At 46.2% G+C, this 18,230-nt stretch overlaps 1 protein-coding gene across 1 annotated transcript; it reads right to left on the bottom strand.

Annotated features, from left to right (window-relative positions):
• Window positions 1-5,347: 5,347 nt before the first annotated feature.
• On the bottom strand, window positions 5,348-15,656 carry onecut3b (one cut homeobox 3b). The gene is made up of 3 exons (XM_068737710.1): window positions 14,573-15,656; window positions 8,037-8,060; window positions 5,348-5,676 (listed from the first exon to the last, which is right to left on the bottom strand). Exons 1-3 carry the CDS (start codon window positions 15,654-15,656, stop codon window positions 5,348-5,350), a joined length of 1,437 nt encoding a protein of 478 aa, XP_068593811.1.
• Between the last annotated feature and the right edge of the window lie 2,574 nt (window positions 15,657-18,230).

Genomic DNA, 18,230 nt, shown 5'->3' with positions numbered 1-18,230 from the left:
ATCAACGGCTCTAGACTAACTAGTTAAACCACCCGTAGCTCTGTAAGGCACAGCGTGACGCTGGTTGTGCCATACCAGGATCCTGAAACTGAACCAGGCTTTGAAACAAAGCTTCCAGTTATGAAAACTCAAAATATGTTTCTATAATATTAAAACGTAACACGACTGAATCAACACGATCAAATGTAAAGCTCAGGAAACGATAGCCTTATGAAGTCGTTCTTATATTTTACTGAGAAGTTAACTGAGTAAATATAATGTAATATATATACATATATATACACATATATGTATATATATATGTGTGTATATATATATATTGATTTTGATCCACAGACGGTGGTGTGAGGTACGTCAGTGTTTTTCTAGGATCCTGGTTCTGGTCCTGATGCGGTACTTTTGCTGGACTTGATGGTCCACGTCTTTGTATCCATCACCACTAGGTGGCAACAGAGCTCCACAGTCAGAAAGCATCACGCAGACAGGAAGTACGTCAGCCAATCGCTCGTTTCTTTATTTGTTTTAGTCAAAACACACATTTTAACCGTATTATTTGTCCCGGTTATTACTTGAGTCTCCCTCCACAGGCTGAAGGCAGACCCACGTGACCGGCGACGATCAGAAGAAAAGCTCTCTCCTCTGTGTGTGTGTGTGTGTGTGTGTGTGTGTGTGTGTGTGTGTGTGTGTGTGTGTGTGTGTGCAGGCATTTGATCAACATCTTCGATTACACGTCCACTTAACAAGTCAGATTCCCCCCCCCCCCCACCGCCTTCACCTACACCTCCATCGTGGCCGGGGGGGGGGAGGGTCCCGGGTGCCTCAGCCCCCACCGTAAAGGTCACTCTGCAGAGGTTAAAGGTGACGACACACACACACACACACACACACACACACACACACACACACACACTGAGAGCCATCCTTCCTCCAGCCTTCCTCCCATTTCTCCTGTCCAGTCATTTCCTCTGCCCTCCTCCATCACACTCTCTCTCTCTCTCTCTCTCTCTCTCTCTCTCTCTCTCTCTCTCTCTCTCTCTCTCTCTCTCTCTCTTTTTTTTTTTTTGTCTCTGCTCTATTTGAAATTGATTGTCTTCTACCATCACAAAGACACTTGGTTCTGATTGATCGGTAAGGGAAGAGGGAGAGAACGTCGACACTGGGTCTTCTGCAACTCTGAGGTCTGTCAGAAGGGAGGAAAAAAAAAAAAGCAAATGACGCCATTTTGAAGCACTGGAGGAAACCCGCATTTCAGCCGTCTGTCTGTCTGAGCTTCTGCTGAAGCAGACAAACAACGCGGGCTGCTTCAGATTAAAACACGGAGGAGCTGGAACGAAACAGAGGAACTCACTCGTGACGAAACAAAGGGCGGACATAGACGTGGAGACGGTTTCCACACAAAGGGAAGGGTTAACAACAGGAGGACGGACGCACAGCGATGAAGCTGAGACACGTACAAATACACACTTCTTTTTTTAACAAGTACACAAATAGCACAGAAAAGACACAGAGCTAAAAAAAAAAAAAAGAGTGTACCTGGAAACTAAGCTCAGTTGTTGTTTTTTCCCTGTTTCTCCCCCTCTTCACCTGTAGAGGTACAATTCATCCTGCAGTTTATATATATATATACACATATATAGTATCCATGCATAAGAGAATCGCTCATCCCAACCATAATGACAGAGGTGCTTTGGTTGGTTCTCTTTTTTTTTTCTTTTTTTTAATATGGGAATCACTTTTACACACTTCGGAAACAATCATTAAAACACAAAATAAGCCCAAAAAAAAAAGTGATGCAAAACAGAAATTAGTGCGACTTTTATGCGTCATTTTCACGTTGATCCTGAACAATTTTCTGCATTCCTACGTCTTCATTCATATTCGTAATCATTCGCCGCTGATTCCTCTCTGTCCTCTGCTCTGCTACATCGTCATATATATATATATATATATATATATATATATATATATATATATATATATATATATATATATATATATATATATATATATATATATATATATATATATATATATATATATATCCTACCTGATTTCCTCCTTTCAACGTTTCTCTTAACTCCAAAAAAAAAGGAAAACGTGCAAACCTACAAACAATAAATGAACCAACTCAAAACGATGTCAAACTATAGACCGGCTTATACTGCACACACTCCTTTAAATAAGTCTTTTTTTTATAAACAATCATTTTTGCCGTGACTTTAATGCCACTCCCATAGCTAAACATTTGTCATTATTGTTTCACTACATTAACCTTTACAGTAAAGATTTGAGGTATATCGAGATGAATTGTCTACACATGCCTGCCTCGTTGTGATGCTACCCTGGACGGAGGGACCGGCGAAGAGGGTTTGGATGGGGGGGGTGGGGGGGGGGTCACCGGCGGGCTTCACGTGTCTTTCGGAGCCGTTTGGGTCTCATCGCTTCCGTACTGATTGAGCATCGGTCGGTTGACGCGCAGGTGATAGTTTTAGATGCGAGCCAATGAGAGGGGCGGGGGTTAGAGGGCTTTGTAAACAATCGGAGAGACACACACACACACATACACTCGAGTTACAAATTACACAAAAATATCTCTGGTGGGAGTGTGTGTGCATGTGTGTGTCGTGGAGAGGACTCTGTGAGATGACATCGTCTCACCAGCGTGTAAAAAACGTATTAAAAAATTAACAAAAACGGTGGCAGTAAACAATATTTAGTTTCTTCCTTGTGTGAAAAATTCAAAACAAAAGTGTGTTTTTATGTCGTGAGGAGCCGCTCCTGTGTGCCCCCCTTCACCCTAAACACTGTGTGTGTGTGTGTGTGTGTGTGTGTGTGTGTGTGTGTGTGTGTGTGTGTGTGTGTGTGTGTGTGTGTGTGTGTGTGTGCGCGCAGAGCAGTCCAACCCCTGGTTGAAGGAAAAAGGCACTCAACTCTTCCCACACAACAAACACCTTCCGTGTATTTGCCGTGCAGCACGACTGCTCTGTGGGAGTGTGTGTGTGTGTGTGTGTGTGTGTGTGTGTGTGTGTGTGTGTGTGTGTGTGTGTGTGTGTACTAAGAAGCACATCTGCATGTGTGTATAAGTGTTTGCATGTGTGCGCACGTCCCAGGTCCAGTGTGAACACGGCAGGCTCGAAGTATCTTTGGTATTGATGGCTGTGTGTCACAGTCCACTCTATTCTGTGAGGTAGCCACACACACACACACACACACACACACACACACACACACACACACACACACACACACACGTACAACCATCCATCACTGGCTCTCTGGGTCTGAGCTTCAAATATCTGCACTGAAACGCAACACTTTTTCCCCCCTCTGGACTCTATGAGACGTCTTAAGCGAGACCTCCGACCGGGAATCTGTTTTAGTGCAACACCAGAACCCAAAGTGTGGAGGAACGTCCCGTAAATGTGTTCCCGATGATGGGCCTCCCGCTGCACCCTCCTGCGTCTCCTCTCTAATATGATTATCTCCCGCTAGAAGATGCTACACAACAAAATGAAACACATTTAAAAAGACACAGAGAAATGAGGCGGTTCTCATGGTAACCAGAGCACAGCAGTGACTGTCCAGTTCAAACGGGCTCATAGTTCAGAGGTCAGGGATCAGGGGCCTTCTCTCACACAAGTATTCACAAATATGCACAGTTCGTCATTTGTGGTATTCCTATGAGATCAGTCCGCGTTGATTCTTCTTCTTCTTCTTCTTCTTCTTTTTCATCTTTAAGTTGTTGTTTTTTTACATTTTGTCGACAAGGTGCTTCTTTACATAAAGTTTTAGCACAACATAGCACAATAGTCACGAAAGAGAAACCATGTGTCTATGGTGCTAGTATTACCCGCATCAGTAGTTAAGGAGGGAGAAAGGAAAGGAGGACACAACAAGGGGGGGGGGGGGGGGGGGGGGGGGGTAGCAAGAGAGTATAGATAAATAGAGAGTAGATAGGACAGAGAGAGAAGGAGAGATGAAAAATCAAAACGCTATTTACAGTCATTGTGTTTCTTGTCGAGCACATCAATGTTTTTCTGAGGTATGGAACAGGCGTAGTGCCCGCGTGCAGTGCTCGCAGTGTGACGGTTGTAATGACGCGGGCCAAGACGAGGGGCGCATGGCGACGGAGCGGACTGCGCCTGTTCTCTGATTATCATAAAGAGGCAAACATCATTGGCACTCAGGATCCTATATTGTGACATTTGACCTCTAGCGTTTGGCCACTAGAACAGAGCAGACCCCCAATCCCCCCCCCCCCCCCCCCCCCCTCCCCTCCCTACACTCGGGCACGACACTTTTTAAACGGGTGTCCCCCCCCCATGTTTGATTGTTCTCCTTTGGTAACCTGAAAATAACCTCTCGAGCGGCTACACGGTGTGTGGGCGTGGAGCCGTACACCGACACATTCTTAAGAAACAAACATTCAAATGTGTATCAACGGGTTTGTGAGTGTGATCACGTTTTAGTCGGTTTGTTTGGTGTTTTTGCAAAGCTACGCGTCTGCTTATCTGGAGCGTTTTGGTATCTTTATCCTAATATGAATCTGCACTGCAGGCTACAGCGTGTCGCTGTCGGCCTGTTCGAGACGTGGGGGCCGTTAAGTTAACACGCGCTCACGACGTGTTCAGATGTGGATTCCACGGACAGCAGGTGGCACTGTTACCCTGACGTGGAGTAGGCCGAACCACTGCAGAGGAATTACACCCCAGGAGCGACACGCAGCCTGAGAGCATTACGAGCACACGCGCGCACCTGCAGTGACGCAGAGGTGGTATGTGGTTCACGGGTCAGAGGACCTGTCGGGAGCGTTTCGCGCACACTTGACACACAAACGCGCCTCTCAATCAGCCTCAGTGTCTGCTACTGATCACGGCCCGGCAGAAGAACGACGCGTGGCTGCTCGAGGTTTCCTGCCCTTACAAACTGTCCGTCATGACTGATTCTTTGGTGTGTTGACATCCTCACAACCAGCAGAGGTTCCTAAAGCAAAACCCTCCCTTTTCAAGGCTTCAACACAGACCCACGTGGAGTTTAGTGTAGATGTATTTTCTTTGGTTTATAGGTGGGTTCACTAAGAGCCACGTGTGGTTGTTTGAGGGCAACTATCGCAAAGCTGCTGGATCTTTGGTTTGAAGAAGAAGAAGGAAATAAAAACACAATTTGAAATGCATGTTAACCCCCCATGACTAACATTCAGATTAAAAGAAAACACACGGATCGTAGAGAAGATATCTGATTCATCTGCTCAAGTCGTGAGCAGATGAATCAGATGATCGGTCTGAAGCTACACACCCTGCAGCTCTCCGTCCTCCGTGTGTCTGTTCAACCGTCCGTCCTGCCACCGTCAGGCCGTAGAGAAAGTGGCGGCAGAGGAGGTACCGGGTTGGATCGGCGAGGAGTTGTTGTTGTTGTTGTTGCTGTTCCCGTGAGGAGTGTGCACGTGGCCGTGCACCCCGTGATTGTGCTCCTCCGTGTCCCAGCGGTCCGTGCAGCGGCGGCGTGCGTTCATGAAGAAGTTGGAGACGGTGGAGAGCTCCAGGCCCAGCTGCTGGGAGATGGTGATCTGCATCTCCTTGGAGGGGCGGCGGTTCTCCCTGAAGATGGCTACCAAGGTGCGACGCTGCAGGTCGGTGAAGACCAGTCGCTGCTTCTTTGGCACCTGGTTCCGATCCCCTTGCGTTTACATGCTGGAGAGGGGGGAAGGAAAGGGACCGAGGAAAGGAGGGGGGGAAGGACGGAACAAAAGGAAGGAGTTTCATTGCCATCAAAACACTCGAACTAGTCCTTTAAATGAGCTGAAGACGAAACACATAATTGGGTGAAAGTAAAGAATGCGACGTGTGGCTACAGGATGAGGTGGGATGCCTTAGACACCTAACTGTGACAGAAGGAAACGCTGAATCATTTTAAACTGTCAATTAACTCGGTTAAATATCAAATCAGACGGTGAAACTAATACAGGCGCTTGTGTGCGTGAATGTTTGCGTGTTTCGCTCACTGTGAAACTGCAGATACACACAATGACTGTATGATGCGGGTAGAAAGAAACGCATGTGGAGTTGAAATGAACACATTACTAAATAACATGTGGATGTAACATGGAGGAGGGGGGGGGGGTAACAGGAGGGTGAGCTGCCCAAAGAAAGAGAGAATGGAAGAGTGGAACAGGCAGAAAGGAAAGCAGTGAGTCAGTGAGGCAGTGAGTCAGTGAGTCAGTGAGGCAGTGAGTGAAAAAGACCGATTCAAGCTGATTTTCATATTCTGTAAACTGTGATGTCCTCCCAAGCTTTTAGTGGCCATTACCGCAGCTTTTTGCGAGTTTCATCCTTTAAAATGTTGTATCTGTTATATTATTGCTAATTGCTAAAGTACACTAAGAGTTTTGAGATTGATTTCTTACCTTCCAAGCAGTCTTTGCTTTCCTTTTATTTCATCGTGGAATGACAATCAACTTGAGGATATCTGAGTCTCGCTCGACAGCTAAGTCCTCTTAATGTTCTTGTCGAAGTCAGTCAGCAGTCTACTTTCAAACGTGTAGTTTTGTTAAACAGTATTATCATCGTTTTTCACAGAGGATGTGTGCTTGTTGATGTTCATATTGTGAATGTAAATAGTATCAACTTCCAGATGTGCAGCTCTATCCTTAAATGCTGGACAGGGATTAGTTTTAAATGCGAATCTGGCTGTAGAACGTACATTAAAATATACAAAGTAAATAATAGATATCCTTAAACAAATATTAATACGACGTAATTGTGAAGCAAGTTTCAAATCTCTACCAGTTGATTTTTTAAAGTGCAGTGAAATGAGCTGAAAGCAGCGGCCGCCTGGAGGACAGGAAATCAATCTCCAAACTACAGAAGGCTTGGAAATGATCATCAGTAATGTAGAGCGGGTTGTACAGTGAGTGCACCACATGCAGAACACCACTGGGCCCTTTCAAGTTGTGGCTGTGGTTACATGTGGGACGGGTCCCTGTGTTCTGTGGGAACATGTAGGCTATAGGTTTCGTTTTATTATCTTGCTCTTATGATATCTAAAGAAAAAAAAGAGGTTATATTGCATAAGCATAGCCTGGTTCACGTTGTGGGTCTGTGTGTCTCGTTGAAACTGGAGGAGCGTGAAGTGAACTGCTGACAGAGACGCGGAGTGCCGTGCCTGGATGCACCGTCAGTAGAGCCGGCCGTGGAGCTGTGGAGACTGAAGGGAGTCTGTTCTGTTCTGCTGCCCTAAAAAGCTGCAATGATCGATTTTCCGCGGTTTTCTCCTGAACACGTGGTCCAGTAATCAGGGCTCCCTTCCCCACCCGATCGATCCCCATCGATCCGCGAGAACGAGGTGTGTGTGTGTGTGTGCGTGCGCGTGTGTGTGTGTGTGTGTGTGTGTGTGTGTGTTGCGCGTGCCCTGCCTCACATTGGGGAGTACAGCTCGGAAGCGCGCTTTGTGTGACAGACAGATGGAGAAGAAATTGTTTATCTGTGGAAGAACAAAGGAGATGTGGCGGAAAAAGAGGCAGTCATCCAGTCTGAGAGGACAAAGGAATGTCTCTCATAACAGGCTACGTCACTGATCCTTATTGTTGTTTTGTTTTTTATACAAAAGTGTGCTCGCGTGCACGAGATGTGGTCTGCGGGCTTGCATGAAAGAAAGAAACAAAGTGAGGAATTATAGTCATCCCAGACTTGGGGTGTTTGTGCACGTGTGTGCGAGAGGAAGGGAGACAAATGGGAAAGGGTGAGGGGATAAAAGGAGGGAGTGAGGGGGGGGGAGGAAGGATGGCTGCAGTGTGGAGGTGATGTATGCAAATGATTGATGACTTTACAGCAGGTTTAGACAACAGCAGTAAACAGATTTGACTGTGGGGGGAGGGGGGGGTGGGGATCAATATGAATGTGCACATGTGTATGCATGCCTGTGTGTGAGCGTGCATGTTTGAATTGCCATTGTTCAGGCTTTGTTACTGCAAGCAAAGCATAATTAAGATGTTTTTCCTGAGCAGTGGCCTCCACTGATACCTCCTGGACTTCTTCAACTGTTTCCCTCTTGTTGTTTTTTTTCTCAATTGTTTTAATTTGCCCTCAGATTGATAGCCCCCATATTGATTGATCCTCACTTCAGAACCATTCCATGGAACGTTTATTCAATTGGTTCAGGCCCAGCCATGCCAGAATCTCCTCGCGGCTCTCTAAGTGCTGTCTCAAACCAAACTCAATACTCCCTAATGTAATGACTGAATGCTAGTGCTAATATAGTGATAATTTAATATGTAATGCCTGTTTTCCAACAACTTGTGCTACCGGCCATTTTACAACGCCAACACCACTCTGGTTCTCCTCCATCAGCTGAAATGCAACTGTGCAAACTCTGAGGCCTGCAGAGCCAAGTGGAACCAAGGAGCTGTAGCACAGGGCCTGGGCCCGCTCAGTACATATTTCAGATAATCAATAGATCCATTTCAAATGAGACCCCTAAACGTCCCCTTCCACAGCATTGAATAGGACCACAGGGAAGGTAAAGAGGGAGCTGCTCATTAAAACCAGCTCTCCTGAGACGAGAACCTGGGCGGTGTAGGCTGTCTTCAGATGCCTCGTTTACCAAATGGGCTTTCCTGAAGAGACAAGCGGTGACGCTCAGCGGTCTCGAGTGGCGCTCGCTTGTGTCGTCTCCTTCACATGTCCTGGTGTCAATGATGCTAGAAGTACTTTGCTTAATCTCAACCTCTTGCTGGTCCAAAGATTAAATCACCTTTGAGATCTGCTCCACTTTAAGTGGCTGCTGTCCACCGTCTATAAGACACTTGTGACGATGGGAAGAGCAGTAGGTGGACAGTGGTTGACTTTTGTCTGTCAGCCTTTGTTACAGTACATGTGTACCGTCTTCCCTTCCAGACGCGTTTTAAGACGTAAAAATAAATACTGGGGCGGATATGATTATTCCACAATAAAAGTACAATTATCCCTTTTAAAAACTCTTAACATCCACTCAAAATCTAGAATCCATGAATGTGCATACTGGTTTGTTTTTTTTAAATTTCAAAGGTTTAATTACCAGACAGTGAAAAGTCCATTCTGACTGCAGGCAGGCTGGAGGCTTTAAGTGTTCACGTCACACTTGTATAAACTGCATATTGACCCACGATTGGCTCAGGTGAACACAGACAAACTTTCCCCCTTCAGCGGATGAAGGAGAAAAGAGTCGAACTCTGCACATGGGGGGGGGGGGGGGGGGGGGGGGGGGGGGGAAGGGGCGGCGTGGGGGGGGGGGGGGGGGGGGGGGGGGGGGGGGTCTAAATATCCTCCTTCATCAGACAGTCATCATCAAACACATTAGATCCCACGTGTTACTGAATGACGCTGACTCCAGATCTCAGCAGGACTTTGTGTTTTTAAAATGTTAAACGTGAAGGAGCAACATGAGATTAGATGGCAGCTTGAAAAGAGATGAAAACCAATAAGTGTGTGTGTGAGTGCATTATGGTACGTGTTTCTTTACTTACAAACATTGTGTGTGTGTGTGTGTGTGTGTGTGTGTGTGTGTGTGTGTGTGTGTGTGTGTGTGTGGGCAGATGGGGCATGAGGTGGGGGGGGGGGTGGGGAAGGGGGGGGGGCAGACGGTGAACTAACCGCACCGTGCTGCTGCTAGTCGACGCCTGGACGGACGGATGAGATCGGGCTTTGTGTCCGCTGAGACGGGCCCTCTCCCGCCCTGGACGGACTACTGCAGGCGAGAAACAGTTTGGCGTCAATCACTCTCTGTCACACCTCTCAGATGTACGGTTATTGATTGTATTGATCATACTATAGGCCTATTCATTGCTGGGAAAGTAAAACGCCATCAACCCCACCGGCGTTAACACGCACAGCAGCGGGGAAACCGAACCAACCCCGTCCTTTAAAGAAAAAAATACTCAATTGATTAGGATTGGCGTATTTGAAAGCTTTCGTTTATTTGTCAATGTAAAGCTTGTGTTGTCCTGTTGAGACAAGAGATCGGCCGCTTTACAGCCTATCACGTATCGGCTTGTAGTCTATAAACCGTGTTTAATGCCTCTCCCCGTGCCCCTAACCGAACGGTCCACTTTATTCAGCTACTTCAGAATAAACTGCGCGGTAGAATCCAGAGAGCACAGCTTCTGTCACGCATTTATATTCTAAAGAGAATAAAACGAGTCCGCGATGCAAAGGAGGGAAAACACGCGCCACTGAGGGACAAGTTCAGAGAAACGTGTGAGGCGAGGAATATAGAAGAACTTATAAACGTTTATTAGACGGTTGAAGGTTTTATTTGTATTAATTTATTTTATTATGAGTTTGACCGTTTAAGCTTTTCTTTGATCAGAACCGGAACAGTGCGGCCTGTTTGTTTAGAGGACTGTTAATAGTGTGGACTATAATGAAAACCTTTTTTTTTTAACTAAACAACATTTTTAGACAGTAAATCTTTAAAAAAAAAAAAAGAAAGAAAAAAACGGATATCATCGTATAAAGTTTAACTGAACTAAACTTAAATAGTAACGATTCAGTTTCTACTGCCGGACATTTTAATAACTTAAATTGTCTAAATGGGAAAATAACCGGAACTATAAAATCTCACTAGAACGATTCTCTGCTCAGATTTACCTCATTTATAAACACACACACACACACACACACACACACACACACACACACACACACACACACTCACACACTCACAGCCTCAGAGACTATCATGTTGAAACACGTCTCTGTTTGATTAATTTAACTTAAGTAAATAAAGTTGATGTTGAAAAGTTTAAAGACTAATTTGATCCTGACTAATCAGAACAATCAGCGCCTTTAACACCAATCTGCTGCTGCGTGACATCACGAGGCCTTTTCACAAACTGGCACGAGGCAATTAGTGAATTGGTTTACCTAAAGTAAGACTGCGCCCCGACTGACTAAATTACTACAAATTAAGAGCTTGGATATGGAGATGCATCCAATCAAAAGCCTTATTGTCTGACTGCTTCTGTGTGTGTGTCATTATTATTTATTCATATTTATCATGAGACCTTTTATGCTCGATAGCAGCAAAGTGGAGGGATGTAATCACGATGATGCAGGGCTTCAGCATTTAGTTTAAAAATTGATGTCTCACATTAATGTTTTAATAAGTGTTGCAGCCCTGCATCCTGCACGATCGTATAGTTTGGTGAAGTTAACAAAAATGCGACATGAGTGATCATAACGGGGGTTTGGTCATAACTGCCACTAATATCTATTTCTACGCTATGAAAGGTCATTTCAAATATTTGGTGTGTTTTTGCAATGTGCTCGTCTACGTTGTACTGCTCTCTATGTGAGTGTTCTTCCCCAGGTCCACACACATTCACGCGCATTTATACCCGAGTGTCAAAATATTTGACTCCAGTGTGCCAACGTGAGTTCTGTCTGTTACAGAGAGAGAGAGAGAGAGAGAGAGAGAGAGAGAGAGAGAGAGAGAGAGAGAGAGAGAGAGAGAGATGACCAGGGAGCAGCAATGAAATAAGGGTGGAAGGCAACCGATCTTGCTCTGCTGATGCTGGTACAGAGCCAGGAGAGAAAGAAGGGGGGAGGAAGGAGGAAGGAGGAAGGCAGCGAGGGAGAGAGAGAGAGAGAGAATGAGAGAGAGAGAGAGAATGAGAGAGCCGAAGAGAGCAGAGGAGAGGAAATCAATACCGATTCAGAGTGAGTCAGATAAGCCTGAACAATGTATAGTGCAGACACACTCTATAAACCAGTCACACACACACACACACACACACACACACACACACACACACACATGTGCATGTGGAAGCACTCACACAGACACACACAGACACACACACACACACACACACACACACACACACACACACACACACGCACTGGGTGAAATGTGCTTGCATGCCTCCATAAAGGCGCATTACAAACCCCATAAAGCATTGCAACCTTTAAAATCAAATGACATCACAACCTTGGATTGCTTTGAGGATTCGCTGACATGAGCAGAAAGCACTCATTACTACGACTCGATAGGCAGCTGGACGCTCTGGTGCTCTTTGTCTACTGTAAGATGCTCTTATAAGCTCTGATCTTTTGTTGTGTTTGTGTTTCAAACAGCAGCCTGCCTGTCCTCATGTTGTTTTGTTTCAGAGAGGCTTCGTTTTCCCAGCCTCATACATGTGATTTTTGGAAGTCTACACCATGCCACGTCAGATCAGCGGTGTCGTCATTTCGCAGGATGTTTCGGGGTGTAAACAGAATACTTGAAAACCACTTACACGCTCTGTGCCGCGTGGTGTTTAGGGTGTGCGGTCCTCAGCTGTTAACCACAGATTTGACTTTGCTTACCTAGAAGAGATGCTGCTACAAGCTCTAACACCACCACTCTCTGCTTCTCTCTTTCTTCCCCTCTCCCCTTCGTCTCCCTTATACTTATCAATTATTAAGGTTCGCTATTGATCCGTTCACTATCCTGCCTCTATCTGGCTGTTCACACAAAGACCAAACCTGCCTGCCCTCACTCAATCAATGGCATCTCCCTGCTCTTTTTCCACACGTCAGTTTTGCTTTTCTCGCTTTTGCTCTTAAGTCGGCCTGGATGAAGTTTTGTACATCCAATTCAGTCCATTTCGGAGTCTTCCGAAATATGAGAAACAACAGGCTGATATTAATCTTTCATGCCACGAGCAAGTTTGATGGGCATTTAAAAGATGCGTCTGGTGAGGGAGCAGAGGCGGTGGGGGAAATGGCTGTGAGCATTTTGTTTGACTTCACGAAACAGCTCTCACTCATCCTCGTCCTCCAGGCAGTGATTTTTGTTTTGTTCCGTGGCGCCGAGCTCCTGAAGCCAAACAACCTGCCTGTTGCCACGTTAACCAGTGAAAGATTAGTGATATTATTGCCATATGCTGCAGAGAGAGAGAGAGAGAGAGAGAGAGAGAGAGAGAGAATGCACAAGGGAGTGGGAGAGGAGGGGGTTGGAAAGGGGAAACGGCCTTATTGATCTCCTATGTGCAAAGCCAGGCAAACATGGAGAGGACAGAGCTACACTATTAATGACACTCACAGCCTCAGCTACTAATCCTCATCTATCCATCTATCCTTCCATCCATCTATCCATCTATCCGTCTATCCATCTATCCATCTATCCATCTATCCTTCCATCCATCCATCCATCCATCTATCCGTCTATCCATCTATCATCTATCCATCCATCCATCCATCCATCCATCTATCCTTCCATCCATCCATCCATCCATCCATCCATCCATCTATCCTTCCATCCATCTATCCTTCTATCCGTCTCTCCGTCTCACATTAAAGCCCCTCTGATTCAACGCTTTTACAACATAAAACCGGGCTACCCATCAGGAATACTGTTTTTTATAGGCACCCTATTTATCACTTGTGTAAAGCCACTGTAGTGTTTCCGCTAAATCTAACGTTGTTGTCCATAAACTGTGATGGATCACAAGGGGGAAGAAGGACATCAACGGTATAAACTGTGATTCATTGAGCTCTGATAAGGACGCCGGATGATCTTCTGAGTTATGAAAACCCAACAGTGGTTGTAATCACATGGTGCTGTTCACAGGGAGGCAGAACTCTCATTAATTGTCTCAGCCCCTGTGTGTTATTCCGGATCAGAAGCTCTGTATAGTCTGCATGTTCTTCTCTGTACTGGTCCACTCCCCGTCCCGGCTGCAATCAATATTTCATCAGAACAGTTCTACCTTATGGTTTCCTTGAAATAGATCTTAAATGGGCAGCGCTGGAGGTTACAGGTTTTCAGCACAGCCTAAGCCGTGTTGTTGTTTTTTTATTTATTATAAAAGCACGATGACAACGTTGGAACACGCGTCTGTCCTGCATCGCACCGTACCTGTCTATGTTCTAAATTTAGAGCTTTTACTACAAGGCCGGAGAGACCGCGTGCGGTTATTGCGTCTTTCAGCTCCGATACGAGTATTGATCTGTGTGCCACATTTTAAAAAAAAAGGAGAGTGGGAACTGGCGTATTGATCAGGCAACCTGGGGTCACCCCGCGCTTCTCCCGCGCGCGCAACTGGTTGGCTCATGTAACCCCACCAACCGCTGTGTGTTAATAGTCGGACAGGGAGAGGGGGGGGGGGGAATAAAGCGTCGTGGGAGGGCAACTATTCCGAGGTTTATCGTGAATCAATGGCGACGTGCCGATCAAAAATATAGGCCTGCGAATTTAGTCAACAACAGCCCGCGTGGACGCAAATGTCCACGCGCATTAAACCATTAAATTATTCGTTTTATAGAGCTCTAAATTCACTACGACTAGACGTTTCTTTTTCTACGTTTGTTTCTGTTTTTTTTGTTATGAAATAAAGATTTAATTTTAGTGGTGACGCTGCTGTGCCTCTGCGCGCTCTGTTTTAACTGTTTTAACCGGTTGAACTGTCCGCGGTGCTGAATCTTTCAGGCCTGCGCAAGTTCAGTGAGCAGCCTGACAACAGCCTGATAGAAGAAAGAAACACGACGGAAAGTGTCCCGTTACTCTAAGATGGATCAGTTTTATTGTGAAATAATAATACTAAAGGGACAGAAACCCATCTTACCGGCCAGCCGGAGAGCAGACATCCGCTGAAACTCGGGCTCCTGCAGCCACTTCCACATCCTCCTGAAGGTCTCCCGGCCTGACTTGAGCTTACTCCAGGGTTTGGGGTTCCGTAGCAGGTCTGAGAGGGTTCCCTGCGACCGGCTCAAGATCCTCTGGGCGAATATGGCCTGAGGGATGGAGTACCGCTTTAACTCGGCCGTTATCCGCTGAGCAACCTCCTTTGTGTTGATTTCTTCCCCCTGCATGCCTGATCCCGCCTGCCCGGCTCCGTGCCCGTGCCTCTCCCGGTCCCCGAGCATCACCGCGCCGTTCGCCTGTGAGTGGAGGTGACTGTGCGGGTGGTGGTGCATGCCGTTGAGGTTGGAGATCATACCGTGGCCGTGGCCCCCTAAACTCCTAGCCAGGTGCTCCTGATCACTCCGGGACAGCATTGAGGCGTGAGACTCGAACCCTGACACCGGAGAGAGCATCTTGCCGTCGGTGGAGAGGTGTGCGCTCGGACCGTAGGCTGACAGCGGCTGCTGGGAGTTGTGCAAAGAACCCAGCCCGCTGGACAGCGGGGAGAGCGAGCTGTGGCCCATGCCGGACACGGACATCTCTTTGGGGTAGTGACTGTACAGATTGCCCATGGAGGCGAGCCCCCGGTGGTCGTCCCGCATCAGCGTGAAGCTGCCGCTGACGTTCCCGGCGGAGAGTCGTTGGTGGGCGGCAGCATGGTGGTGTGAGTGCGGGTGGTGAAACTTATCCGAGACGGTGGATATCGGAGGTAGATGCTGCAGAGGGGTCAGTGTGGTGTACGTGTTGCTAAGGCTCATCCCGGTCTCGCACATGCTGATGGACGGGTGCAGGTGTCCGGACAGCCCTGACGGATCTGTCCGGTAGTCCCCACCGGAGCCCTCCAGGAGTGAGGCCATGCCGGAGACCATGGCTGACCGCGCGCCGGGACCATGTGAGACCAGATTCCGGGGAGCGGAGCTGGGAGACGGCGACGGCCGTGCGTGCGGAGAGCTCATGAGGTCCCCCGCATGGGAGTGCGAGGAGACGCTGTGGAGGTTCTCCATGGTGAGCTCCATAGCTGAAAGGATACGCGTTCCCCCGGTCCCACCCTCCCCACCCTCTCTCCCCGTCTCTACCTCTCGCTCGCTGCCTCTCACGCTCGCGCAGAGACGCGCTCCCTAGCCCTCCTGGAGAGACGAAATGACCGAACCGTTTGAATGCCAATCCATTGATCAAAGCTCTCCGATCAATTCGGTGTGGTTGCGGATAAGTTCTGGTGTTCCGAGGGAGTGTACAGAACCGAGCGTCTCCGCGGCGCCGTAGCGCTTTATGCATTCATGTGGATGGGAGCTCTCCAGGGCTGTATCTCATCTCTGGTCCAACAGCGCTTCCACTAAAGAGCAGGCTGAGCCGCGTGTCAGAGAGATGGGCGCGCGCGCGCCTCTGTGTATTTAAAGTGTGGGGCGGGTACGAGCAGAGTTCTTTTTAATAGTCTTCCTCACTGCGATGAAAACACGTCCGGTGAACACAACGCCTCACTACGGATAACTCACACATATAAACTATTATGGATATAGTTTAGAAGTTTAAATATGTAAAGTAGCATCTGACGTTGGTGTATCGGCGTGTGCGCGCATTGTAGCCCTCGTGTACCTGTACACACACACACACACACACACACACACACACACACACACACACACACACACACACACACACACACGGCAGTCAGACAGGTGACGGCCTGACGTGAAGACGCGTAACATACAGTCAGCATCAGTTTCAGATGCAGGAGTTCCTTACAGATAAACTTTGTTTTCCCACGGACTGTATGGTTTTGCATTTATGCGCTTAGTGATAAACCTGATCGAAGTATTGATTGACAGAGATTAATGACGTGGCGCAGACCGGTAAGAGGGGGGTGAAGGAGGTCACAAAGTGAGTTAGGATCCCAACGCTGCGGACCAATGAGGGAGCAGCTCGCTGGTTTGGTTGTACGCGAAGTTCAGCAAAGGCCGGAGATGAAGTTCAGTGTTTGCTTTTATCTGCTTCGAACAATTGTTTCCATAAATAATATTGTGTCAACTCTATTGTTCATACGACACATCCAAAAAAACAGCACACACACACACACACGCACACACACACACACACACACACACACACACACACACACACACACACAGCCCAAAGGAGAGTGGACTTCAGCCTTACAGGGCGAGAGGTTTTAAATGAAATACATAATTCATATTATGGATAATAAAACCCATAACCTTTGCTAAAAGAAATAGACTCTTGACTTGTAATATGTGTTGTGTTAAATCAATCGTTTGGATCACTAAGAATGTAGTAGAGTAATACAAAAAATAACTTTTTAACAATACTATGTAAGGTATTATTAACACTAGTATTATCCTTATTTATATTATTATTAATAATAATATTATTAATATTATTATTAATAATGATAATAATAATAATAGAAGCCTATATTTCTTTTATTGTATTGTGTATTAAACATTTATTTGGCAGACATTCACATCTTCAGTGCAGCTCTCTGCTGTTCGGGGAGCAGCATCGTGCTTCGTCGGGATTGATGCATGTTGGTGCTGACTGTTTAATCTGACTCTCCGTGTGTGTGTGTGTGTGTGTGTGTGTGTGTTTACATGTGTATTAAGGACATTTAAGAAGTAGTTGTGTTAAATAGTCCCTTTTTCTTTTTAAATTCAATAGATTTTTGTTTTAAATAGTTCTCAGTGATTTAGTTTGCTGCACAGAAAAAAACATAAGAAATTACATGGAAAAGAAAGATATTTAAAGATATGTTCTTTCGCTTTATTGAGTTTGTTCATTAACTATTAACAGAAGTAGCCCACTAAAGAAAGCTAAAAGAGCTTTTTACAAAAGGAGCTTTTACAACTTAGTCAATACTTTGAATTAATTTAAACAAGACAATTAAATAATGCTGCTTACCATTGGACGTTGAACTCTGCCCCAAACGGAACCAAAGGATTTTTTTCGATATTTTTTAAAAGCCTGAAATAAACCTAAATATAATTTTCAATATGATGTTTCTTATTTTCTTTACAATTAAAGAGAATAACCGAGCAGAAACACACACGCACACACACATACATACACACACACACACACACACACACACACACACACACACACACACACACACACACACACACACACTTTCTGTGAGCAAATGAGCGACGGGCCTCCTGTCCTTCGTGCCAAAATAAACTTTAAAGATAAAAGCCGAGCAGAAGCTTATTAACTACACTTTTGTTTCTGCTTTTATTTGCCAGATTTTATAATCGCGAATTCATCGGGTCACCTTCTTTTTTTCTTTTCTTTTTTTTAAACCAAGCGTGACCCGTACATGAAACCGGAACAGTGCGTCCACACTGACCGCTGTTATTCCTGGATATCATAAAGCTCGGAGGTTTGGCTGTTTCCTCCTTAAAGTTCAGAAATTGATCGCCGCGTTCGATATATTGATCATCGATCACTTCGCTCGCGCTCGGCGTCGTTTCCTAAACACGGAGGCATTTTCTGTGACGTCGGCTCAGGTGTTTGGGCGATGACCTGTAGCGCACGAGCGACCAGCAGCAGGTATATGTTGAATAACAACAATAATA

Source organism: Cebidichthys violaceus, unplaced genomic scaffold (assembly GCF_023349555.1).
Source record: "Cebidichthys violaceus isolate CVI_PGR_0920_01 unplaced genomic scaffold, fCebVio1.0.p SCAF_8, whole genome shotgun sequence".
Taxonomy (NCBI): Eukaryota; Metazoa; Chordata; class Actinopteri; order Perciformes; family Stichaeidae; genus Cebidichthys; species Cebidichthys violaceus.
Note: the sequence above shows the minus strand (reverse complement) of the source record. Positions and strands in the feature narration are given on the sequence as shown.